The sequence below is a fragment of the Geotrypetes seraphini genome, chromosome 4 (assembly GCF_902459505.1).
Source record: "Geotrypetes seraphini chromosome 4, aGeoSer1.1, whole genome shotgun sequence".
Taxonomy (NCBI): Eukaryota; Metazoa; Chordata; class Amphibia; order Gymnophiona; family Dermophiidae; genus Geotrypetes; species Geotrypetes seraphini.
The window spans coordinates 284,156,274-284,182,385 of NC_047087.1; the positions used below are offsets into that span (position 1 = coordinate 284,156,274).

The 26,112-nt window shown below is 46.1% G+C and overlaps 1 protein-coding gene across 2 annotated transcripts in view; it reads right to left on the bottom strand.

Annotated features, from left to right (window-relative positions):
• The window catches only part of LOC117358833 (M-phase inducer phosphatase 3-like), a 60,801-nt gene that overhangs the window by 1,496 nt on the left and 33,193 nt on the right, over window positions 1-26,112 (bottom strand). For both annotated transcript variants that reach the window (XM_033940580.1, XM_033940581.1), the window contains exons 9-11: window positions 12,036-12,134; window positions 7,897-8,030; window positions 1,047-1,158 (exon numbers count right to left, since the gene is read on the bottom strand). In XM_033940580.1, coding sequence (XP_033796471.1) covers window positions 1,047-1,158; window positions 7,897-8,030; window positions 12,036-12,134 — 345 coding nt within the window. The remainder of the gene's footprint in view (window positions 1-1,046; window positions 1,159-7,896; window positions 8,031-12,035; window positions 12,135-26,112) is intronic.

Sequence of the window (26,112 nt, forward strand, 5' to 3'; positions counted from 1 at the left end):
CACAAAGAGGATATTTTGGTAAATTTCAGAAGATTTGGGGACCATTAACAGATTTTTGTAATGAGTTTTAACGTTTTCCCAAAGTAAGATATTTGACATGGAGGGGAATAGAACTTTTGTAAGGGGAGGGAGGGATTGGGAGGGTTTTCTAACTTGGTATCAATTGTTTAGATACTAGGAATAGTTCATAATATTCAAAATATTATAGAATATAGGTATTGGCTGAAAAGTTATATTTTTAATGATATATGAAAGTTAATCAAGTGTATATTTATAAGTTCGAATGATTTTTCTTATACACTTGTTGTAATATGTAAAAATGAATAAAGAATTAAAAAAAAAAAGAAGTAAATGTTACTAACACTGAACATTTTTTTTGTAATTGGCAATTTAAGAAGAGTAAAACTGGGCTTTATTTACTTATCTGGTCACAAAAATTATTTATTTAAAAATTTATATACCATCTAAAAACTAAGTGGTTTATAGTACTACAGCAATAAAACATACATAAAATAGACATCACAAAACGAAGATGTTAAAATCTTCACTCTTAAATCATTTCTTCTACTCCAAAATCAACCAAATACATCACAGGAATGCTCTAAGAAACAGCCAGGTTTTAAACTGTTTCTTAAATTGCAACCGGTTTGAGCATAGTCGTAACTGCTCTACCAAAGCATTTCACAACTTAACACCAGCAATACAAAAAGTCTTTGTTCTAGTGCAGTGTATCACAAATGTTCTAACCACTTGGGGCAAAATATTAGAAAGGGGGCGGGTTTAAGTATATGTATGAGCAGATCTTGTTTAAAACACCCACAGACCAGAAGCTGAAATAAGAATATAGAAGATTTGTTTCTCCTGTTGGAGAAATAGCCCAAATGCTATAAATAGATAGTAGAGGGTATGGTTAGGCAGACTAGATCGGCCATATGGTCTTTATCTGCCTTCATTTTTCTTTGTTTCCCTCTTCTTTTGGGCACTACATTAGGCTTATTCCACACATTTGAATTCCAGTTTGCAAATCAACAAATGGAGTTTGTTACCTTAAAGTTTTCATAGAATTCCTTGTAGCCACCTTTTAAAATGTACAGTTCGGGGTAATACAGGCAGGGATATGAGTTGGTGTTCCGATCCAGCTGCCTCAGAGTGCGACATCTGCCATGATAGAATAAGAAAAGGCCATGTGACCTGTGTGCCTTTTTTACATATGATACCTTCTAACTGTGTAGCAGCAGGGAAGTGTGCATGGGGCATTTACTAAAAGGAAAATCTAGGAAGATTGAGAGAGTGTAAATACCTTCCGTTTCAAATGCAGAAAGCCTTCTAATAAATTCTAAACAGGTTTGATACTACTTTGTCAGTGGAAAATATGAATCTTATAAAAAAAGGGATAGATATTCAAAGAGGGCCATTTTCGACAAGGACATATAAGTCTGACTTGGACGTTTCCTGCTAAGTTGGAAGCACAGAAACATCCATTTTCGACAAGAAAGTCCAAATAATTTTTAAAAAAATCAACTACTTGGACATCTTAGCTGCCAAAACGTGTAGACCAGGGGTGCCCACACTTTTTTGACTCGCGAGCTACTTTTAAAATGACTAAGTCAAAATGATCTACCAACAATAAAATTTAAAAAAAACACAACGCATACTGTATGCATAGAATTGTTAATCATCATTCCTATTCCGGGGTTTTTTCAAAGAGGTCAAAGCAGATGACTCTATGCACTGTCACCTCAGTAACAACCATACAAAAATAGACAAATACCCACCCCCCTCCCTTTTTACTAAACCACAATAGCATTTTTTAGCGCAGGGAGCTGCGCTGAATGCCCAGCGCTGCTCTCGACGCTCATAGGCTCCCTGCGCTAAAAAACACTATTGCGGTTTAGTAAAAGGGGACCATATTGTAAAATATAGACAGCAGATATAAATTCAGACACATTTTGATCACTAAATTTAAAATAAAATCATTTTTCCTACCTTGTCTGGTGATTTCATGAGTCTCTGGTTGCACTTTCTTCTGACTGTGCATCAACTCTTTCTTTCAGCCTGTATGCTTCCTCTCCTCCAAACCTCATTCCCTCCCCCAACTTTTTCTTCCTCTCAACCTGCCCTTTCTTTCTTTCTCTCTTCATGCCCCTTTTCTTTTTTTTCCTGTTTCTCTTCTTTCCTTCTGTCTCCCTCCCTGCGCCCCTTTCTTTCTTTCTCCCTGCCCTTCCCCAAGCCACTGCCGCTGCCATCGGGGAACAGGACCCAAACGCCACCAATGGATAACAGGCCCCAAAGCCGCCGCCGCCGCACCATGCTTTCTCTGCTTCGGGCCGATCAATCTTCCTCTCCCCGACATCAATTCTGCCGTCGGAGAGGAAGTTCCGCCCAGCCAGGCAGCGATTGGCTGGCCCGAACTTCCTCTCCGACGGCAGAATTGACGTCGGGGAGAGGAAGATTGATCGGCCCGATAGATCGCCAAGGCAAAGGGAGTCCTGGATGATCGACTCACTTTGCCTTGGCGAGTTACCTGTCGATCGCGATCGACCTGTTGGGCACCCCTGGTGTAGACCATCAGGACGTGACTCCTACATCCCCCGCCCCTTTATCAAGCCATGTTAGGGTTTTATCATAGGCCACGGCGGTAAAAGCTCCAAAACTTATGGGCATCAGAGCTTTTACCACCACGGCCTGTGATTTAAAAAAAACCCTATCGCAGCTTGATAAAGGAGGGGGGGGGGGTTATTTGCCATTTTTGACCACAAAACTGTCCAAGTTAGAAATGACCAAATCAGTTCCATTTACACATGGGAGGGGCCCCCATTCTAATGGACTGGCCACACAGACATTCCAACAAAGCAGTGGGGCACCTTAGAGGGCACTGTTGTTAACTTCACATAAAGGGTACCAGATATACATCTCACTATTTACCCCTTATAATTTATGGTGAGCCCTCCAAAACTCCCCCAAAACCTACTATACCCACCTATCACCCCAATAGCCCTTATGGCTGCAGGTGATACCTATATGGCAGTATAGTAAGGCTTTGGTGGGCTCATACTTAACACCATAGATGTTGTGGTTAGAGTGCCTTTTGAGACTGGCTTCTCCTTTCTATAGTTTACTAGCCCACCCACCTGGCTACTTAAGATACCTGTGTGATGCTGTAGTAGGATTTCCCATACTAGGTCCTGCTAGTCTAGAGACAGGTATGTATTCTTTCATTCAGATTTTTTTGGGGTGGGAGGGGGTTAGTAACCACTGGGGGAGTGTGATGGAATCATCACTTAATCCCTCGAGAGGTCGTCTGATCAGTTTGGGTACCTTTTTGGCACTTAGAAGCTTTCAAAAGAGATCCAGCCCAAAACATCTAAGTTTCATGCAGGATGTTTTGCAAAAGGTTTGATTATCCTCTCAAGATGTCCAAGCCTAGCTCGCCCAAAGCACACCTCTTAACACACCACTTTGAACTCTGGACACACAGGGGCTGAAACATCTTGCTAGACATCCAGGAAAATGATTTTGATTATCGGCACTTGGACGTCCTGGCAATTAGGACATCCAAGTGCCAACTTGGGCATTTTTTTTAAGGTGTTTTAGCTTTCTGATTATGCTCCTAAAAGTGATTTAAATGGTCAGAAATGGCTTCTAAACCATCCAATATTCAGTGCGATTTAGCTGGCTGGGAATGGCTCCCGCCTGGCTAAATACCATTAAGCTGGCTATCCACCAGTATTCAGCAGGAGATAACCAGCTATCTTCTGCTAAATATCCCAGTCAGTGGATTGGCTGGTGACCAGCTATGTTGCACAACATAGCCGGTCATCACCAATATTCATTAACTGACCAGCTACATTTAGCTGCCAGATAGACCTGTCTAAAAAGCAAGTCTGTCTTGGGCCACTATGCCTTAGCTGGCCAGTCAATGAACAGCTTAGCCAGCTAAGTCTTCAACAGCTGCATTTAACTTGGAAATTCAATGCTGGTGGCCGTATACAGCCCCAGCATTGAATGTCTGGGTTCATTGCCTCCCTTAGTCTGAATATCTTCCTCTAGCTATTTAAATCACTTGTTCAGGGCTACCTGGGCATATTCAGTGACACATAACCAGACAGTGCTGCTGAAAATGCCCAGTTAGCACCTAGATGTTCCCGGAGCAGATTTGACACCTGGGTTGGCTGCTGTTGGAAATAGAGAGTTGGCGCAGGGACAGAAATCCCACCCGTCCCCACGAGGAATCCCCTCCGTTCCCGCGAGGAATCCCATCCCCGCCCGTCCCTATAAACTTCAGAAATAGTTATTTCATTTAATTATGCTACTGAATTAAAGGCTCTGGTAGAAACCCATTTACAAATAAGCAAAAAGACTTTATTAATTTGGAAATATTAATTGGGAAGAATACATACTTTGTAAACGGGTTTCTATCAGACCCTCTAATGTTTATAAATTTTTATCAACACAACTAATATACTACTTTATCCTGAAGCAAAAAAAAAAAGAAAGAAATATAATTTTTTTCCTACCTTTGTTGCCTGGTTTCTGCTTTCCTCATGTTCTCATTCAATTCCTTCCATCCACTATCTCTCTTCTCTCTGCGTCTTCCATTTGCTCCGTTACTGTGCCTCTCCCTTTCTCCCCCCTTCCAAATTGGTCTGGCACCAATCTTCCCTCTGCTCTCCCCATAGTCTGGCATCTCTGTCTTCTTCCCTGCCAGCGTTTTCTCCCCACTCTCTCTTCCCCATTTCCTTTCAGTGTCCTCCCCCCATCTTCCCCATGTCCTGTAGCGTCCTTCTCCCCCCTCTGTCTTCCACATGTGCTTTCAGCGTCCTCCCCATATCCTTTCAGCGTCCTTCTCCCCCTCTGTCTTCCCCATGTCCTTTCAGCATCCTCCCCCTGTCTTCCCCATGTCCTTTCAGCGTCCTTCTCCCCCTCTGTCTTCCCCATGTCCTTTCAGCGTCCTTCTCCCCCTCTGTCTTCCCCATGTCCTTTCAGCGTCCTTCTCCCCCTCTGTCTTCCCCATGTCCTTTCAGCGTCCTCCTCCCCCTCTGTCTTCCCCATGTCCTTTCAGCATCCTCCTCCCCCTCTGTCTTCCCCATGTCCTTTCAGCATCCTCCTCCCCCTCTGTCTTCCCCATGTCCTTTCAGCATCCTTCTCCCCTCTGTCTTCCCCATGTCCTTTCAGCGTCCTTCTCCCCCTCTGTCTTCCCCATGTCTTTTCAGCGTCCTTCTCCCCCTCTGTCTTCCCCATGTCCTTTCAGCGTCCTTCTTCCCCATGTCCTTTCAGCGTCCTTCTCCCCCCCCTGTCTTCCCCATGTCCTTTCAGCGTCCTTCTCCCCCTCTCTTCCCCATGTCCTTTCAGCGTCCTTCTCCCCCATGCCTTCCCCATGTCCTTTCAGCGTCCTTCTCCCCCATGTCCTTTCAGCACCTCCCCCTCTGTCTTCCCCATGTCTTTTCAGCGTCCTTCTCCACCCCTTTGTCTTCCCCAGTGCTTTCAGCATCCTTCTCCCCCCCTCAGTTTTACCCATTTCCCTTAAGCATCTTTTCCTCTCCACTCCACCTAGTAACATAGTAGATGACAGCAGATAAAGACCCGAATGGTCCATCCAGTCTGCCCAACCTGATTCAATTTAAATTTTTTTTTATTTTTCTTCTTAGCTATTTCTGGGAAATAATCCAAAGCTTTACCTGGTACTGTGCTTGGGTTCCAACTGCCAAAATCTCTGTTAAGACTTACTCCAGCCCATCTACACCCTCCCAGCCATTGAAGCCCTCCCCTGCCCATCCTTCACCAAACGGCCATACACCGACACAGACCAAACAAGTCTGCCCAGTAACTGGCCTAGTTCAATATTTAATATTATTTTCTGATTCTAAACCTTTCCTCCCTTTCTCTCTCCTTGCCCCTTACCTTCGTGGCACTTCCCTGCCCGACCGACAACAGAATAGGCCCGGTCCGACAAACCTCCCTGCCCTGTAGCCGCGAATCTAAATTACCTTCTTACAGCAGCTGGAGTATTGAAGCTTGATGGGCCTTCAGTCTATCTCAGTATAGCATGTTCTTATAATTACATTACATTACATTACATTAGTGATTTCTATTCCGCTTGTACCTTGCGGTTCAAAGCGGATTACATAAGAAGAAGCTGGACATTTCCAGGAGGGTACGTGACATTTAGGGTAAGACATAGTTACAGAATGAGTATAGACTTGGTAACATTGGATGAAAGCAGTTATATTACATTACATATCAAATCTTTTTCCAGGCGTTGGTAGGTAATATGAATCGGTAGGATGAATTAGGTTTTTTTTTTTTTTTTTTGGTCGGTTGAGGATATGGTGTCAGGGAGTGGGTAACCTGGTCGGTGTATGTGGAAGAGGAGATTAGGTGTTTTGAATATGCGTTTTGAAAAGTAGCGTTTTGAGTTCTTTGCGGAATGCTTTGAAGACAGATGTTGAGGTTAACAATCTGGTTATGGAGGGTTCGAGTTTTGCTGCATGCGTTGCTATGAGGTTATCGTAAAGCTTTTTACGATGAGTGCCATTGAGTGGTGGGTATGAGAATGGTGTCAGTGTTCTTATTCTGGGTGGAAGGTTGCGGTGTAAGCGATCGATTAGATAGGCAGGTGCTGTACCGTTGAGTGCTTTGAAGATTAGACAGTATAGTTTGAATTGGATTCTGGCTCTAATCGGTAGCCAATGTGAGTCTAGGTAGGCGTTAGTTATGTGGTCGTATTTTCCGAGGGAATAGATTAATCTGAGAGCTGTGTTCTGAATGGTCTGTAGTTTTTTGATCATTTTTGTAGGACATGGTAGATATAGGATATTGCAGTAGTCCACAAGTCCTAGTACCAGGGATTGAACAATGATCCTGTAGTGTTCTTTGTCGAAGAATTTCCTTATTTTTCGTAAGTTGCGCATTGTGAAGAATGCTTTTTGGGTAGTTTTGTTGATTTGAGTCTGCATAGTGCAGCATCTATCTATCAGCACTCCCAGGATTTTGAGGGAGGTCTGGATTGGGTATTTGGTAGTTTTGATTTCCAGGTCTGTTATGGATGGGATTTTGTCCGTTTCAAGCATTATATGACATTGGAATGTTGTGATGATATAATCGTATGGTTTTAGTTTGTGGTTGGATTTAATTTTCAAATTTGAGCTCCATTCAGCACATTTTTAGTTACCTATTTATTATAGGTTAAACATCTCTATATAGTTTTTGGTTAAGGACTGTATAAGGGAGGTGATTGTTGATTGAATATTCTCAATTACCTTTGTATTTAAATATTCAAAAGGTGAATTGTCTACAAAATATAGGACAGGCATTTGTCATTTTCTGTCCCCTTCGGATAATTGTTTTCCTGATCAGTGAATCTCTGAAGATGTAGAAGTATTACATGATTTACCATCACATGATGCATTAGTGGCATAGCCACTGGTAGGTCTAGGTCCACCCAAAATTGTATCACCCTTGCTATGGCTGGCAGGGATCCCCAAGTCTCACCAGCTGAAGAGGTCCTCCTTGGTTGGCCAGAACACACCCTTACATTCTGCAGTTGGTGGCACTGTCCATGGGCTACTGCAGACCCCTGAGCACGCTCAAAAACTGAACATGTGCCAGGAAAGGCTGGCTTAGCACTGGCTCATGGATAGTGCTCCCAACTGTAAAGCATAGGGGTATGTTCTGGCCAACAGAGGAGGACCTCTTCAGCTGGCAAGGCTTGAGGATCCCTGACAGCTAAGATATTTATAATTTGAGTTGGGGGTCATTGGGTGAGGGGCAGGGTGTAAGCAGAGGAGAGGAGCTGTGCCCAGCTAGCATTGGCCCATCCAAAGTTGCACATCTGGCTTTACCACTAATGCAGCTATGAATACAAGTGAAGAAGGTAGAATCCCAGTAAACACCTACAGTCGTGGTCCCCTTTCTGATGAGAATTCACAATGGAAGATCATAATGATTCTCCTTTGATCTGAAGATATGCACTGAGGCCTCTGGAAGAAGGCTTCTTTCAGGTGCTCCTCCCTGTAGAGGTTCAGTGCTCCCTATGGCAACAGAACAGGACAATTATAGGTATGAAAAGAAATACAGAGGCAGTGTCAAAGCTAGCACCTTTTCACTCTAGGGAAGGAAGGAGGATGGCTGACTATAGCATTCTGCTTCATTTTTTCAATCAAGTTCCTTATATTCAACTTGATGTATTTTATCTTTTCTATGTATTACTTCTTTCCCTGCCATGCTGGTATTTTCTGCATTATATTGTAAATGCTTTCTGTCTTTATCTGTTTTTAAGTCCATTATTCTAATTTGTATTTTATCTGTATCTCATGTATTAGCTCACCTTGTGAACTGTCTAGAACTTTTTTGGTATGGCTGTATATAAGAATAAAATTATTATTTTATTTACTAACTAGTACAATTGTATATTTATGCCAAGCTGTGAAAGGAAGGTGCAATCCATGTCTTACAGCCAAGGACCTTCAATGTGACAGCCAGGTTGGAGGAATAAACGAAGGAAAGCACTGGTGGAGTAGAAGTGACTGCTGCAGCTGGATGCCCATGTTTAACAGCAGAGAATTATTAGGCAAGAAGCATAAGATCATAATAATTGCCGCTGCTGGGTCAGACCATTGGTCCATCGTGTCCAGCAGTCCGCTCACGTGGCGGCCCTTAGGTCAAAGACTACTGCTCTAAATGAGTCCAGCCTCATCTGCATACGTTCCAGTTTAGCAGGAACCTGTCCCTTTGGGGATAGAAGGGTATAGATAGAGGATTACTGCACAGGTCCTGGACCTGTTGGGCCACCGCGTGTGCGGACTGCTGGGCACGATGGACCTCTGGTCTGACCCAGCAGAGGCATTGCTTATGTTCTTATGTTGTCTTGAATCCCTGGAGGGTGTTTTCCCCTATAACAGACTCCAGAAGAGTGTTCCAGTTTGTACGGAATCTATCCCCTTTCAACTTTAGAGAGTGCCCTCTCGTTCTCCCTAACTTGGAGAGGGTGAACAATCTGTCTTTATCTACTAAGTCTATTCCCTTCATTATCTTGAATGTTTCGATCAAGTCCCATCTCAGTCTCCTCTTTTCAAGGGAGAAGAGGCCCAGTTTTTCCAGTCTCTCACTGTTCGGCAACTTCTCCAGCCCCTTAACCATTTTAGTCGCTCTTCTCTGGACCCTCTCGAGTAGTACCGTGTCCTTCTTCATGTACGGCGACCAGTGCTGGATGCAGTATTCCAAGTGGGAGCGTACCATGGCCTGGTACAGTGGCATGATAACCTCCGATCTGTTCGTGATCCCCTTAATCATTCCTAGCATTCTGTTCACCCTTTTCGCCACCGCTGCACATTGCGCGGACGGCTTCATTGACTTGGGAAATAGAAAAAGTAGAGACCCAGTGTTCCTTTCAATTTTATTTGGTTATTTATTTATAAATGTATAGCCCACACCATCTACAATTCTAGGGGTATAATATGTATTTACATAAATCATGCAAAAACAGAAGCAATGCAAGATATGAAAACATACCAAATAGGGGCCGATATTGAGACCCTAGTCAGGAGACCAGCTAACTCCAGCAGTTGGCACTGAGCCTGGATATGTAATGACAGGCTGATTCCAGTGACCGGCATTGAATGTCTATTTGTGGCTGGCTAAGTTATAGCGGCCAAAGATAGATCAGCTATTTTTGCAGCCCAATTTGGCCACTGAACTTGGCTAGTCAGTGCTTAAATTTGGCAGCTATTGTGTGATATACCCACTCAGATTATAGCTGCTAACCGCTATTTAAATAGCCTATCGCCCAATATTCAGCACTATCTTCAATTGGGCATGTAAGACATGAATTATAATCTTAAATATTGTGCAAGACCAAAGGCTCACTGGAATAAAAAGGTTTTTTTTTTTAAGAATTTTAATACTCCTTATAGTATGGGGCAAACAGTTCCATAATTTAAGATCTGCAATAAAAAAATTAAAGATCAATATTCCTCAAGTCTCACTGAACAAAAAGAAGAAATGTCAAGAAGATCCTTTAATGCAGATCTTAATTACCAAGAAAGTTGATAATTCTAGCAGTGAGCTTACATATTTATCAAGGCATTGTTGTTAATAACTTTAAAAACCAGCACATTTTATACAATAAAAAGCCTAAAGCCAATGTAGTTTTTATCAAAACTAACCCCCTCTTCTACAAAGCCGTGCGGTAACGGCCTCGAAGCCCTTCAAATCTCTGGGCTTCGGGGCCGTTACTGCGCGACAGCTGCTAGCACGGCTTTGTAAAAGAGGGGGTAAATGTTAATGGCAACTACCACTCAACAGATTCACTTCACTTCATTTATCCCTACTAGAGGCCTTCCTTTCTCCCTCCATCCTGACCATTTATCACCCCCTTCTCAGCTCCTTCTCAAATCCAGTGATCTTCATCCCTTCCTCACCTCATCTGACCTCTGATCTTCCTCTTTTCCCCCTCCTGCCTGTGTCTTTAGCTCTCTGAGTTCCAAACCAGCTGTCTCTGGTTCTGCAGCTTGTAGTGTCAAGTCCACCACACATTGTTCTCCACAGCAAGGGTGGGCAGTACCTGTTGTGAAGCTGACAGCTCCCAGGTCTGCTAGAGCCTCACAGTAGGCTGTGCTCGTGTGGACCTAGGCAGATTTTATATATAGAAATGACCTTTTCTTTTTGCTGTATTATGTACAGTATATGGGTGCTCCTTTATAACTAATGTTCGCTATGCTGTTCCCTATACAGTAGGGAGTCACAAAGGAATTCAGCAGGGCAAACACCGTTAAAGCTTCCACAGTAGGGTTACCAGATGTCTGGGAAAACCTAGACATGTCCTTTTTTTAGAGGACTGTCCGAGCTCCTGGATGGACTTTCCAAAACCTGGCATCTGTCCGGGTTTTGTAAAGCCCCGCAAGCTCTGGCCACATCTGGAGGGCCTCTGAGCATGCACGGATGACGTCACACACATCCGTGCATAGTTCAGGCCCTTAGGATGTGGCTGGAGCACGTCCAGAAGGAAAGGAGGCTTTGTGGAGCGGGGCTTAGGGTGGAACTGGGTGGCGCTGGAGGCAGAATGGGTAACCCTATTCCAGAGGAAATTTGCTAGTGCACCTCAGCTGTAGCTAGAGTATCTGCTTCATCCAGCACTGCCTAGAGTTACCATAAATCTGGATTTCCCCAAACAAGTTGTCCTTTTGAGGACATGTCCGGAGGTCCAGATGGCTTTTCAAAACCCAGCACTTTGGGTTTTGAAAAGCTTCCAACTTGCACGCACATGACATCATCGTGTCACATCTATGCATGTGCGGATGCCATTCTGACACATGAACAGGTTAAGGAGGTGGGGCTGGGAGGGAGGGGCATGACGCGGATGGGGCTGGGGGTGTAGCCATTGCCCTGGATTTTAGTTCCAGAAAATCTGGTAACTCGACAAGCGAACAGGTTGAGGAGGCCGCTCTGGGGCAGAACAGGGTATGACTCGGGTGGAACTGGATGGAAATGGGGTGGGGGCGGGGCCATGGGCCTGGATTTTAGTTCCAGAAAATCTGGTAACCCTACCAATGTCTCCGATGAAGAAGCAACAACAGCAGATACAGCATTATGCTACCCAGTCTCTTAAAGTGAATATTAGTGGCATGGGCTCTAGTGGTGTGCTTGCATAGGAGAGTCTTTGCACTCGGGCCTGGAAATTTCTCTTTTGCCACTGATTCTTCATCCTCCACCCTGGTCCTCTGCAGACTTGACAAGGAAGTATACAGTGGATCTGGAATATCCAGCTTTTGCCTGTTTTCTCTGTCCATGTGCAGTTTCTCTCTTCCTCTCCTCTCCATCCACGTGCGTCTCCTCCTCTTTCCTTTCATTTCATTATATTCATGCCCTATAGCATTCCTGCTGTTCCTACACTAACTGTAAATCTAGCATTGCCCCATCTCTGAGCTGCAGCAATCCTGCTGTTCCCTTTGCTGAATGTACACTTTACATTACCAGGTTCTATATCCCCCACCTGAAGCTTCTATTGATAAGCAACATGAATTATAGGAATCCTGTACCTTTATATGCCCTCCTGTGTACTCATAAGGAAAACGACAGTCCACTACATAAAATTCCTCCACCACCTGGTCATATTGTCCATTCAGCAGAGAAGCCACCTATGTACAAAGAGGGAGAGCACTTCAGTCTCTGTATGTGTTCTTTACATTTTGTAATACTATATGTCTCTTGTTAGACAACATGATTATCCAAAGATCATCTTGTTCGTAGGCTTTTGAGACACCTCTTCAGATGCCAATCTGGATTCATAGTGCCAAGAAAAACATTTACAGGTTCATATTCAACTGCTGCAGTCAGGACAGGATTAAACCTAAGGTAGGTCCTAAGTCAACAAGTGGGTTGTGCCCCTCCACTCTAATATAAATTTTCCCAAGAGTCATCATTATTAGTACATATATTTCAAGTCTTCAACATCACACAGAATCTTAAACATGAAACTGTAAAATTGAAGCTGAAATATGACTAATTTTTCTTCCCGTCACCCCCATTTAACTCGTTCTCTCCCCATTTCTCTTATAGTATTTTATAACAAGAGAGTAGCATAACAATTACTTTAAACTGTACACTGCTGCCGCGGTTCTTTGGGAGCTGACACCCTTGCCTTACTGGGACACCTGGAGGAGACTTTTCTTTGTTGCCCCGAGGCTCCCGCAGCAGCGGTAGGAGTTAATTCGGCTAAGTCGGACAGGCACTGGGAGAGACGGACCCCCTGACATCAGTGGATCCGTCTCCACATGAATTACTTTAAATTGTACACCGCTGCCGCGGTTCTTTGGGAGCTGACACCCTTGCCTTACTGGGACGCCTGGAGGAGACTTTTCTTTGTTGCCCTGAGGCTCCCGCAGCAGCGGTAGGAGTTAATTCGGCTGAGTCGGGCAGGCACTGGGAGAGACGGACCTCCTGACGTCATTGGGTCCGTCTCCACACAAATTACTTTAAATTGTACACCGCAGCCGCGTGGCTGCAGGGCGCACCCAAAGGGGCAGGTCCTGCCCCTTGGGAGTCCCTTGGAGCAACGAGGAGCAGGAACTCAGGTTGTATAAATATTAATCAGCCAGGTCATGGGGAAAAGAAAGATTAAACCTAAAAGTTCAACACCTGCTTTATCTGGTCCCATGGACAGGCATTTGACATTTTCTACTAATAATCCTCCACAAACTTTATTGGATATGACATCTCCCATATCGGGGGCATCAATAAGTCCCCTCGAAAGAACCCCCCCCCCCCCCTTCATCCAGTATCAGGTGATAGCGGGAAAGATATTCCCGCTATTTCCACTGAATATGTGGGATCCTCTACTCAGATAAGTAAACTAGCTTTTACTGAAATACCTAAACCACTTGAATTTTCAAATGTAGTAGAGAATCAACCATTTGCAGTGGAAACACAGGATATTACTCTTAAAGATTTGTGGTTAGGTATATCTAGAGTTGAAGTGATTCTCAGAGAAACGGTGAAACAAACATTGGACTTTTCACAATCTCTCAAAAATTTGAAAATGTGGACTCCAATTTGAATTGTTTAGATAAAAGATTAAGTGTGGTTGAAACTCAAAATAATACACTTCAAGCTATCTCAGTATGTGCTGCTAAGGATTCTTTGGTGTTGCACTCAAAAATGGAAATGATGGAAAATGTTTATAGAGCGAGAAATCTCCGCTTGGTTAATTTCCCAGTAACTCATTTATTGTCTCCTGAAATTTTATTAAGGAAATATTTTAAATACTGGGATTACCCAATGCGGAAAATTTTCCAATTAATAATTATTATTATGTTCCACAAAAGAAAATACAATCCGCCCAGGAGGTGGACCACCTGGTTACTAATGAAATAAATTTGACAGAGTTCTTGGTATAACATTGGGGAAGAGCGAACAAGAAAAAGACTTAGGGGTACTGATAGACAGGACCCTAAAGCCGTCGGCTCAATGTGCAGCAGCGGCAAAGAAAGCTAACAGGATGTTAGGTATGATAAAGAAAGGAATCACGAGTAGATCAAGGGAGGTCATAATGCCGCTTTATATAGCAATGGTCAGACCACACTTGGAATACTGTGTCCAACACTGTCTCCATACCTGAAGAAGGATATAACACTGCTGGAGAAGGTGCAGAGGCGAGTGACGAAGCTAGTAGAAGGTATGGAGAACTTGAGCTACAAGGATCGCCTCAGAAAACTGGGATTATTCACCCTTGAGAAGAGAAGACTGAGAGGGGATCTGATAGAGACTTTTAAATTGCTAAAAGGAATCGACAAAATGGAGCAAGCTCACTCACCAGCAGGGGGAAAGGATGGAGAGCAAGAAATAGCTTTATTCACATTGGCGAATGTGACCCAGACTCGGACCAGAGGTCATGGCCTGAAGCTGAGAGGGGACACGGCCAGGACAAATGTCAGAAAGTTCTGCTTCACACAGCAAGTGATGAACGCCTGGAACTCTCTCCCAAAAGAGATGGTGGAGGAAACTACCATTCTAGGATTTAAGGGAAAATTGGACACACATCTTCTTGCAGGACACATTGAGGGATATGAGTGACTAATGTATGCACCAGGGTACGCCTGGCTGAGCCTCCGCATGTGCGGATCACCGGACTGGATGGACCCCAGGTCTGATCCGGTGCAGGCATTTCTTATGTTCTTATGGAGGATAGTCAGGATGTGATCCAGAGTAGGTCCACTCTGGTAATAACATGCATGAGTGAGATAGATAAAATGTTAATAATGAAAACTTACTTTAAAAATAGGTTGACAGAATTTTGTGGAGACTTGGTTAGGATTTTTCCTGATATATCAAGAGCTACGCAATTGAGAAGAAAAGAATTCCTAAAGAGAGTAGCATAACTTTCACTTTTTGAAGTCACTAGCTCAATTATTTTGTTATTAGATATGCCAAGTAATCAGCGAACTCTTGTCCCCCTCTCCTGCTCTGCTTCTACTCGTATGTTGAGAGAGTTCAGAAGTACATTTTGTAATCTGGGAGTTATAAAAAGGGTCCAAAAGAAAAATTCCACTGAAAGACACAATTGAATGCTATAGAAAGAAAAGTCAGTCTTCTCAATATCATAATATTAATAAATCACACAATTATATCCCTACATGGGAAGGAAAAACTCTCTGACCTCACTTACCATATAGAGTACACTCAAATATAAACGAACCCAAATATAAACGGAGGCAACCTATTTTACCCCAAAAATGGAAGAAAAAAGTTGACTCGAATATAAGCCATGAGATTTATTTTCAAGTGCCCTGTCAGGCTCTGCACCACAATGGGTATGACCAGCCTGTTCATCATTTTTCATTGTAATAAGGGAATCTCCCCTCTCTGGCCAACCTTTTCATGTCTGATTTCGAGGAAAAATTTGTGTATAATTCAAAATTTTTTTCTAAAGTAGCATTTTGGTGTCGCTATATAGACGACATCTTCATTATTTGGGAGGATACTTCTGGGGAACTACAAAAATTTATAGACTTTTTGAATATCTGTCTGCCTACTATTAAGTTTACATTATCCTTTGACCTGAGATGCATTTCATTTTTGGACGTGAGTGTGGAAATTAAAGAGAATGCCTTTCATACTACAGTACATCGGAAAGACACGGACAGAAATACTTTTTTAGAGTTTTCCAGCTCCCACCCTCAGCACCTTAAAGAGAGCTTGCCTAACTCGCAGTTTTTGCGCTATCGACGACTGTGTTCAACTAGACATGAATTTAAAGAGCAAGCTCATATCTTGAGTAAAAAATTAGCAGACCGTGGTTATCCTGAGCGATGTATTAAATCATCATACAATAGAGCGTTAAATAATCATAGAGAATATTTATTACAATACACAGTACCTGAACCTGAACAAGATCAAATAGTCTGTGTTCTACGTCATTCCCAACAAGCAAGGAAATTTGGGAATATTATCAAAAAATATTGGAATTGTTTAGCTGTTCATTCTTGTTTCAGAGATATTAAAGTATTAACAGCGTATTCTCGTAATAAAAATCTACAAGAAACTATTTGTCCTACAAATAAAGGGACTTTAGATTCCCTTATTACAATGAAAAATGATGAACAGGCTGGTCATACCCATTGTGGGCACTGCTCGATATGTCAGATCACGGTAGACTGTGATCATTTCACTAATCCAGTAGACCATAAGATATATAAACTGAGAACTTCTACAACATGCGACTCTAGGGGAGTTATTTACGCAATCCAATGCCCCTGTAAGAAAATTTATATAGGACAAACTTCTCGGTCATTTAAGACTCGCATAATTGAGCATAGATCTTGCTTAAGTTGCAAAAAACTAGAGGCACCAATGGTACAGCATTGTTTAGATCATAATCATTCCTTTAATGAAATGAAATGCTGGATCATTGAAAAGTTATCTCCTTCGAGAAAAGGTGGGGATTTTCAGACGTTTTTAAGACAATGAACAAAAGTGGGTGTTTAAATTAAAATCATATATGCCTATAGGTTTAAACTTTAAAGTGGAATGGCAAGCCTTTTTTTGAAGTTTTAAAAAAAAAATAAAAAAATAAAAATATAGGCCACGCCCCTCTAAGACGATTGGTTCACGAATTAGTATGACTTTCCGTCTTAAACCCCTCCTAGAACGCCAGGCGGCCATTTCTTTCAAGAGAATCTGTGAAGCGGTAGCTCAAAGTTTTAGTGTAAGTAAATATGGGTTATTTCTTTTGTTGGAATCTTTTGAAGAATACTCATGTATGGATATTGTATCGTTTTAGAGACCTCCCCTGATGCAGCGTTTTTCATAGCGAAACAGGGCCTGTCGGGAGTCTCAACAATACCTGTTCCCACGTTTGGAAGAAAGTCGATGTGGGGACATTGATAGAACTGTTTTGATTCTATTTCCACTTGGAGGACAATGAATCCAAAAGATAAGTGATTTATAATGCTCGGGACTGTATATTAACAGTTTTTCAGATATTTATTGATAATGGAGTTTTTGACCAGGGATGTTTTTTCCTATGCTGCTTGAAGTTGTATACGGCAGACATAGAGATCCTCCAGGTGATTGCTATCTTTCCCTGGAAGAAACTGAGGTCTTTTCTCCATTTAGAAATATATATCTTATCTGGTGTCTTATTCCTCTATAATAGTGGATATAAATTGGAATATTTTTTGTGGTTTTTTTGAATATATATTCCTCTTGCTATTTTTTGAAATAATTTGTAGTCACCCATATCCTTCAAGATGCCTCTCATAGACGGAGATGTTGCATCCTAGTTTGGCTTTTAAATCTTAGGACGGTCGAGTCCCGCAATAACCCTCATCGGGGAGAGCATTCCAGGTGTCCACCACTCTGCGTGAAGCAGAACTTCCCGATATTCGTCCTGAACTTGTCCCCCCTCAGTTTCATTCCATGTCCTCTTGTCCGTGTCAAATTGGACAATGTAAATAGTTTTTTCTGCTCTATTTTGTTGATTCCTTTCAGTATTTGGGGACAGGAGCGAGGCTTGGAGAGTTCAAAGATTGGAATATGTTCAATGCATGCAGGACTTACAGCAGTGACTATGGTCAGAGTCCTTGACAAAGGGAGTTCCGTTACGCATTCCCTTGTAGATAATACTAACAACAGATGCCAGTCTCTTTGGCTGGGAGGGGAAGGCATTGCAATGACCATCCTGTCCAAGGGTAGTGGTCTCCCTCCCAGCGGAAGTCCATTAACAAGTTGGATATAAGAGCCCTTCATTTGACTTTATGGTCACTGGCCATGACTGTGGAGGGGAAGGCAGTCCAGGTCTTCTTGGACAATTCCACTGCAGTGGCATATGTCAACAGACAGCGAGGTACCAAGAGTGCTCTATTGCAAAGAGAGACCTCTCTGTTGTTTCGTTGGACCGAGGCTCACCTGCAGGCGCTATCCATAACACACAAGGCAGGACATATTCAGGCATTGTGGGCTCTGTCTGCTCTGGTAGAGAATGACACAGTGGCAGCCGTGGGTGACCTGCCAAAACGGTGGGAAGAAAGTGGTTGCTGCAGGTATGGGGGAGGGGGGGTCGAGAGGAACAAAGAGAGTGGGGAGAAGACGCTGAAGGGAAATGGGGAAGAGACTGGGGAGAAGACGCTGGAAGGGAAGAAAACAGATGCCAGACTGTGGGGGGAGTGGAGGAAGAAGATGGGTGCCAATGGGGTGAGGGGTGGGGGTGGAGGGAGAGGTACAGTAACAGAGTATATGAAAGAGACAGAGAGAAGACAGACCTTGGATAGAAGGAATTTTTTTTTGTATAAACTGTTTATTCACAAGAGCAGAAAATACACGCATAACATAGGGATCTCAATTATTTTTTCCCAATACAAAATAAAAGGCAACCACCCAACAAGAGACCCTAGACAACATTGAGAGTCCAGGCCTGTGTTCTGATAGCCTGGAGCCCTCCAGATCCAATCCGAAAAGCAACCCACCCACCCATCTCAACCCAATCCCCCCAACCCCCAAAACCCCTCCCTCAACCCACTGGCAATACAGTGACTACTGGCTTCCGCAAACGATTGACCACCTGGCTTTTTATCATAGGGGGCAAAGTATCCAAATAGGAGGCCCAAATGGACAGAAAAAGCTTGCTCCGAGATCTAGAAAACCGAGCGGACATGGACTCCCAGACCATTAAAAGATGAAATTTATTGCGCCAATACCAGATGGTGGGTGGGGAGTCCTGAATCCAATGATTAAGAATACATTTCTTCCCCACAATATAACCCTTACGAATAAGCAAACTGTCGCCTGCAGAAAGTCCCCCCAAAGAGCCATCCGCCAAAAAAAAAAAAATAGTCCCTTCCACCGACGAGGGGAGCTGATATCCCACCAAAGATTCCAAATAACACCGGACCTCCAACCAAAAGGCAGAGATAGAGGCACACAACCACACCCCATGTGCCAGAGAGTTAGCCACCCGGCGACATTTCAGACAAATAGCTGTAGGGGCACACCCAAAATAAAAGGCCTGTTGCTGAGAAACATAACCCCGATGAAGGACCCGAAATTGACATTTCTCAGCGCTCTGCACCACCTGAGGAATCTGTCGCACCAAAGGAGCCAAGGACGCCACCCGCGGGCGACATCCCAGGTCCCGGGCCCATAAAGTCAAAAGCCGCTGGTAATCCCGCCTAGGCTGCAAAGCCACCAATCTACGATGATATTGAGAGATAGAAAGCCAATCCCACTGAGCATCAAAGAAAAATTCGTGTAAAGTGACCTCAAAAGACTGAGTCAAAGAGTCTCTGGGCAAAGAGGCTACATAATGAGAAAGCTGCATATAAGCAAAATGGTCTGTCGTACCCAAGGACCAGGACGCCTGGAGAGTCAAAAAGGGAACAGCGCTGCCATCCGTCTGTAGAAACTGCTCCAAAGAGCAGAGCCCCTTCCGCGCCCAACGTTTGAAAACAACATTTTCCTGTCCAGGACTAAAGGCCGCATTGCCCACTATGGGCAGCAAAACAGAACTAAAAGGGGAATGACCCCAAAACTGAGAAACACATCTCCAAGCCCGACGGAGCGGCTCCACCAAGCAACTACGGGCCCCAGGGCCCAACCGCACTTTCCCATCCCAGTGTAAAAGATAAGGCAGAGCCCACGGAAAGAAATAATCAACCTCCAACTCCCGATCAGTATACTGAGAACTGAGAAAAATCCAATCCCGGACATGCCGAAGCAAGCAGGCCAAATTATACAGATGAACCAAGGGAAGACCCAAACCACCCAATGCCCAGGACCCTTGAAGAAAAGAACGATGCATTTTACCTTTCTTGCCTCCCCAGCAAAATGAGATCACCAATCTCTGGAGACTCAGGAGATCCTTTTTCAAAAGAAACAAAGGAAGCGTTTGCAAGACATATAACCATTTAGGGAAGATAATCATGCGAAAGAGATGAACACGGCCCAATAATGAAAGAGGAAGATTCAACCAGCGACGCAAGAGCCCCTTAGTCTCCTGCAACAAGCGATCAACATTCAAACGGTACAATGCGGAGACATCCATGGACAACAAAATACCAAGGTACCTAAAAGAGTGACCTGCCCAACACAAAGGAAAATCCGGTCCCCAATCCACCCGCAAAGAGTCCGGGAACGCCAAAGCCTCCGACTTCTGCTGATTCAAACGGAACCCAGAGAAATCCCCATACTCACGAAAACACTCCAAGAGAGCAGGGAGGGAGGCCCGAGGATCCGTCAAATAGACCAAAAGGTCATCTGCAAAAGCCGCCAGTTTAAAATGATGAGCCCTCACTACCATTCCCATGACGTCCGGGTTACCCTGAACATCCCGAATAAGAGGATCTAAGGTCAAGATAAATAACAAAGGCGAAAGGGGGCAACCCTGGCGAGTACCCCTACAAATTGGAAAAGGATCGAAAAGAGTATCATTGGCCCACACACGGGCCACCGGGTCTACATAAAGAGTCCGCACCGCCTGAATAAACCAAGGGCCTAGACCATACACTCGCAAGACCTCAAACAGAAAACCCCAATCCACCTGGTCAAAGGCCTTCTCGGCGTCAAAGCTGATTATCAAAGAAGGCACCTGATCCTGTGCAGTACGTTCCAAAGCCGCCAAAATACGGTGTACATTTTTAGCAATCGCGCAGCCCTTCACAAAGCCAACCTGCTGATCGGAAATAAGACTCGGGAGTACCAAGGCAAGACGGGTAGCCAAAATTTTTGCGAAAAGCTTAGCCTCAAAGTTCAACAAAGATATCGGTCGGTACGACTCGGGTCTATTCGGATCCTTCCCAGGTTTCAACAGAACGATGAGCTGAGCTATATTCAAGTGGCGAGGAAGCACCCCCAACCCAACCGCCTCATTAAACACCAAAGCCAACAAAGGCGCCACCTCAGCTCGCAAAATCTTATAAAACTCACTATGTAGACCATCCGGGCCAGGAGACTTACCCAATGCGCTAGCCCAGATAGCCCGCTCAATCTCCTCAGCCATAAACTCAGCCTCCAACTGCGCCTGAGAAGAAGCCAAAAGAGTCGGGAGATCCTGACCAGCCAAGTATACCGCCCCATCTAGCGGAGGATCGGAGGGAGCAGAATATAGGTGCTCAAAAAAATCTCGCAAAACCCTATTAATGTCCCTATCAGTATGCACTATCTCCGAGTTCCATGTCTGAAGAGAAGCAATACGCGTGCTACCCCGCTGCTGTCGAACTAACTTTGCAAGAAGTTTGCTACTCTTATTCGCCAAACGATAAAGATGAAACCTATAATGCTCCATAGACCGACGAGCGTGTTGGTGTAACAGAGAATTAAGCGAACACTGGGCCTCCAACAATCGAGCACGATCCGGGAGTGCCCGGGTACTGCCATAACGTCGACGGAGAGAAGAAACCAATCTCTCCAGCCGAAGCAGCTCTCGCTGGCGCGCTTTACGCTGAAAACTAGCATAAGAAATAATCTCACCCCGGAGGACAGCCTTTGCCGTTTCCCATGCTAATGAAGGAGTGGCAAAATGAGCCGCATTAGTATCCTGAAAAAAGCGCCACCGGGCTACCAGATGTTCATGAAATTTGCTGTCACGATAAAGATGGCTAGGAAAGCGCCAACCACGAGGGGTCCCTGGTGTCCGAGATAACTGCCAGACCAGCGCCACCCACACATGATCAGAGACCTCTATAGGTCCCAGCGTAGAATCTACGATCTCTGAAAACAAAGAGCGGGAACAAAGAATATAGTCTATACGGGATAAAGAAGCATGGGCCCGGGAAACGTGAGTAAAATCCTTCTCCAGGGGATGCAAGACTCTTCAGGCGTCCACCAAGTCGAGGGAGGCACAAAAAATTGCAATTCCAGTAGCAGATTTTCGAGATTCCCTCCCCACCACAGACAAGCGGTCCCAAAGAGGATCTTCCACCTCATTGAAATCACCCCCCACCACAAGGGGAACACTCCATAGACTGACAGAAGATCCGCTAAGTGATGAAAATATCCCACACCCGGGCTATTGGGGGCATAAAGATTGCAAAGAATATAAGGTTTAGAGTTCAAACTAACCGAAGCAATCACATACCTACCCTCTGGGTCTTTAAGGACATCCCGTACCACCAAATGAAGATGTTTACCTACCAGAATAGCCACCCCAGCCTTCTTACCCAAAGCAGGGGAGTCCAGGACGTCTCCCACCCACCAGGTTCGCAACTTGGCATGCTCCGCAGCTGTCAAATGCGTTTCCTGCAGAAAGGCCACGTCCGCCCGGTTCCTCCGAAGCTGTCGAAGCACCTTCTGTCACTTTATTGGGGAATGAATGCCCCCCACATTCCAAGATAATAGCTTAAGGGACATAAAAGTGAAATAAAAATAACCAACAAAGAATCAAAAAATTCAAAAGCCTAGGAAGAGGCGTCCCAGCAAGCCCCCCTCCTAAGGCCATACCCATGCGGAAGCCAGTGCCAGCAGTCACCTTGGATCGAGAAGAACAACTCTCCCCACCCAACCCTCCCCTCCCCCCCAAAACCAACCCACCCCTACCCCCCCCCCAAAACAATCCAAACCCCAGAACCCAACCAACCTGCTCCTACCCCACCAAGACCCTCCTGCCCCACCCTCCCCATCCCTTCCGGTCCCCGAAGGAAACCAATCACTACAGACGCCCCCTCTCCAGAATCCCCCAGATAACAACAAAAGGGACTAGGCTAGACCCAAAGAGCAAATCAGACATAATTAGAACCCATATCACTAACCCAAGACATCATATAATGCCACAATGTCCCAGGATGGGCACCTCTACCCCGAAGATCCCAATCTCAGATCCCACCCACCCCAAGACAGCCCTCAAAAAATACACACCAAGAACCCCAAAACATGAGCTCAACAAGAACCACAACACCCCCACCCCAACACCACTCCCCCCCTCCTAGACCAGCGCAACATACAAACAGCCCACCATACATCCCCAAACACGCACCTCACCCCAGTCATCAAGCTCAACAACGCCCACTCCAGAAGGTGAACCAGGACCGCCGGCCACCCGAAACAGCCCTGGCCGGTCAGGAGTGGAAAGAGACCCTGGGCCCCTTCAGTAAACAGAAAAGCCCCACAAAACTGCCCCGGGGCACAGTCACAGCTCAAAGCAAAAAAGCAGAGCAACACCACAGTCAAAGGCAGAGCCGGGCAAGTCCATCCAAGGTCCTGACAGAAATCCAATGAGGAGCCCAGGGTTGCAGCCGAGCCCGAAGAAAGAGTATCTCCGAAGACAGACATCCATCAGGCCGGACCAGCAGTAGAGGAGATCACACCAGCAGCACTAGTAGAAGGCAGGTCCGCGTTCCACGCATCCAACAGGTTCTGCGCCTCCGCTATGGTAGAGCAAAACTGAGTAGCGCCATTGTGATGAACCCGCAACCGCGTGGGGTAGAGGAGGGCGAAGCGAACATGGCGGGTTGCCAGGGTAGAGCACACCGGAGCAAATGCTCGCTGTTGCTGAGCCACTTTGGTAGAATAGTCCTGAAAACAGAGCACCCTGCCGTTTTGATAGGTGAGAGAGGGCTCACCCCGAGCCGCCTGAAGAATAGACTGTTTGTGAGCATAGTTCAAAATCTTTGCTATTACCACCCGCGGCCGGGCCTGATGAGCAGAACGGAGGCCCAGGCGATGCGCCCGCTCAATACGGAGCGGGCCCAAATCAGCAGGGAAGATGACGGAGGCAGCCAGCCAGGTTTCCAGCTCCCCCCTCAAGTCCCGCTCTGACACAGCTTCTGGAAAACCAATAAAACGCAAATTGGACCAGCGAGATCTATTTTCCAGGTCCTCAATGCGGTCCTCGAGGGCAGAGACAAGGCGCTGATGTTGAGTCTGGGCATCCTCCACGTGCTGCAGCCGATCCTCCACAGCACTCACCCGCTGCCGGAACGCTCCCACTTCCTGGCCCATAGCGTCCAACGAGGCTTGGACCATAGCCAGCTTGTGGTCCAGAGGCAGGAGTTTCTGCTCCCGATGTGATTTCGGCGATCCAAGCCGGCCCCCCCGTAGCGGCTCCAGGACTCAGCGGCGCTGCCATTTTAAGGTCTCCCTGCTTGCCGCGGTCCTTTTCCTTGCGGGCCGATTTCAGCGACATGCCCCTTTAAAATCGACCCGGAACTCACCCACAGGATCCGGAGGGGTGGAGGTGACGGAGGGCCCAGTCCAAAGGCTGAAAAGCCGAAAAAAACCCCGAGAATAAAGGGGAAACTGCGAAGGGCAGCGGGAGAGACACAGGTTAGCGTCTGTCCCGCTGCATGGCGTCACGTGATCTCCGGATAGAAGGAATTTAATGAGAAGATGAGGAAAGCAGAAACCAGACATCAATGGTAGAAAAAAAAAATTCTGACTTCCGGCGGAAGCATGGGGCTGTGAGCAGGTCAGGCTCGTGGCTCCGGCGCGCCCGCGGCAGTAATTGTTATTGAGCGGCATTGAATACCTCGGCTCCCGGTGTCAGCACGTCGGGGAGCGCTGTCGGGTGTCCGTGTAGTGATTTCGAGGCGGTCTGGGGGATGGCCGCGCGTCCGAACAAGACGGACCGAGAGCGCAGGAAGCAGCCTGAACTTAAAATGGCGGCGCACGTGGCGCCTGCATCGCCCGAAACCCACAGCTCCCTCTGGGTCGCGGAGGTAACAGCGGAAGTGCAGGCTGCATTGGAGGGAACGCTGGGGGACAAGCTGCAACGTATTTTGGATAAGTTAGACACCCTGGATCAGCGTTTTGCCGCTCTGTCCTCGGAGGTGAGGGAGACACAGCAACGGGTCAGCTCAACTGAGGATGCTGTGCAGCGGCTCACACAAGATCAGGCGGGCCACTCTACCTCTATGGCGGCGCTCCGGGCAAAGGTGGAGGACCTGGAGAACCGGTCCCGCCGGAACAACCTGCGGTTTGTGGGTTTGCCTGAATCTCTGGGGGACTCGGACCTGGGTGACTTTCTGGAGAAGTGGCTGATGGAGTCTTTGGCCCCCCCCCCCCAGCAGCTGGGCCCCTTTTATATTGAGCGGGCACACCGTCTGGGGCCCCGGAGAGAAGGTCTGAATCGTCCACGGGTGGCTATATGCCGTCTGCTCAACTATCGCCATAAGATTGCGGTCCTTAGGGCCCTGCGCCAGGGGAAGAAGTTGCTCTACAACAACAAGCAGGTCCTCTGTTTCCAGGATTATTCAGCGGAGGTCTCTCAGGCTCGACGCAAGTTTTCTCCACTCTGTTCCAGTCTGGTCCGGCGCAGTATTCCTTTTTCTCTTCAGTATCCAGCGAGGCTGAGGGTGATGCACTCCGGCCGGTCGCACCAGTTTGATACGCCGGAGGAGGCCCAGCGATTTGTGGAGGAAAAGTTTCCGGAGGTGGCGCTGTGATCTTCTGACTGTCTTCTTCGGTGGGGTTGGCGATGCTGGGAGTGACAGCTGTAGACTCTGACTTTGTGGGTGTTGCGCTGTCTCCCTTGTGGGTCTTTCCCCATGGCCGCTGAGACTTCCCCTGCTTACACTCAGCATTTTTGTTGGGTTCTCTGCATTTTGTGTTAGTTGTGCCTTGCTGTGTTGGGGGCGGGGGGAGAGTGTTTGGGCTGTGTTGGTTTGTGTGTGGTTGGGTGAAGGGGAGGCTCTAGGGAGGAGGGTGGTAGGGTTTGTCTAGGGGGGTTGTATCGGGGAGGTTGATAGCCTGGGTGGAGGAGTGGATGGGGGAGAGCCGTGGGGGTGTTGGGTTCGCTTGTTGGTGGTGGGAATGGAGAGTGTTTGTTAGCTTATGGGAAGCTTGGGGGGGGGCTGAGGGGTTTGAGGGAGGCCTGCTGCGGGCGCGCCAGCTTTCTGGAAGTGGCACCTATTGGGGTGCAGTATTTGGATGGGCAAGGGTTGGGGGGCGGGGGTGGGTCGGGGGGAGTTGGGGGGGTTAGGGGAAGGGGGAGTGGGGGGTGGGGGATGGGGGTTTCCTTTGGGTCAGACAGGTGGGGGATGGGCGGATTTTTGAGTGTGTGGTTGGAGGGGTGGTGGCTGGGACGCTCCTCTGGCATGCTGCGATGGGTTATTCAGTATCTGCTTGTGGTGCTCTTTTTAGTTTTTTCTGGAACATAATTTGATTTCTTGGAATGTGGGGGGGATACACTCG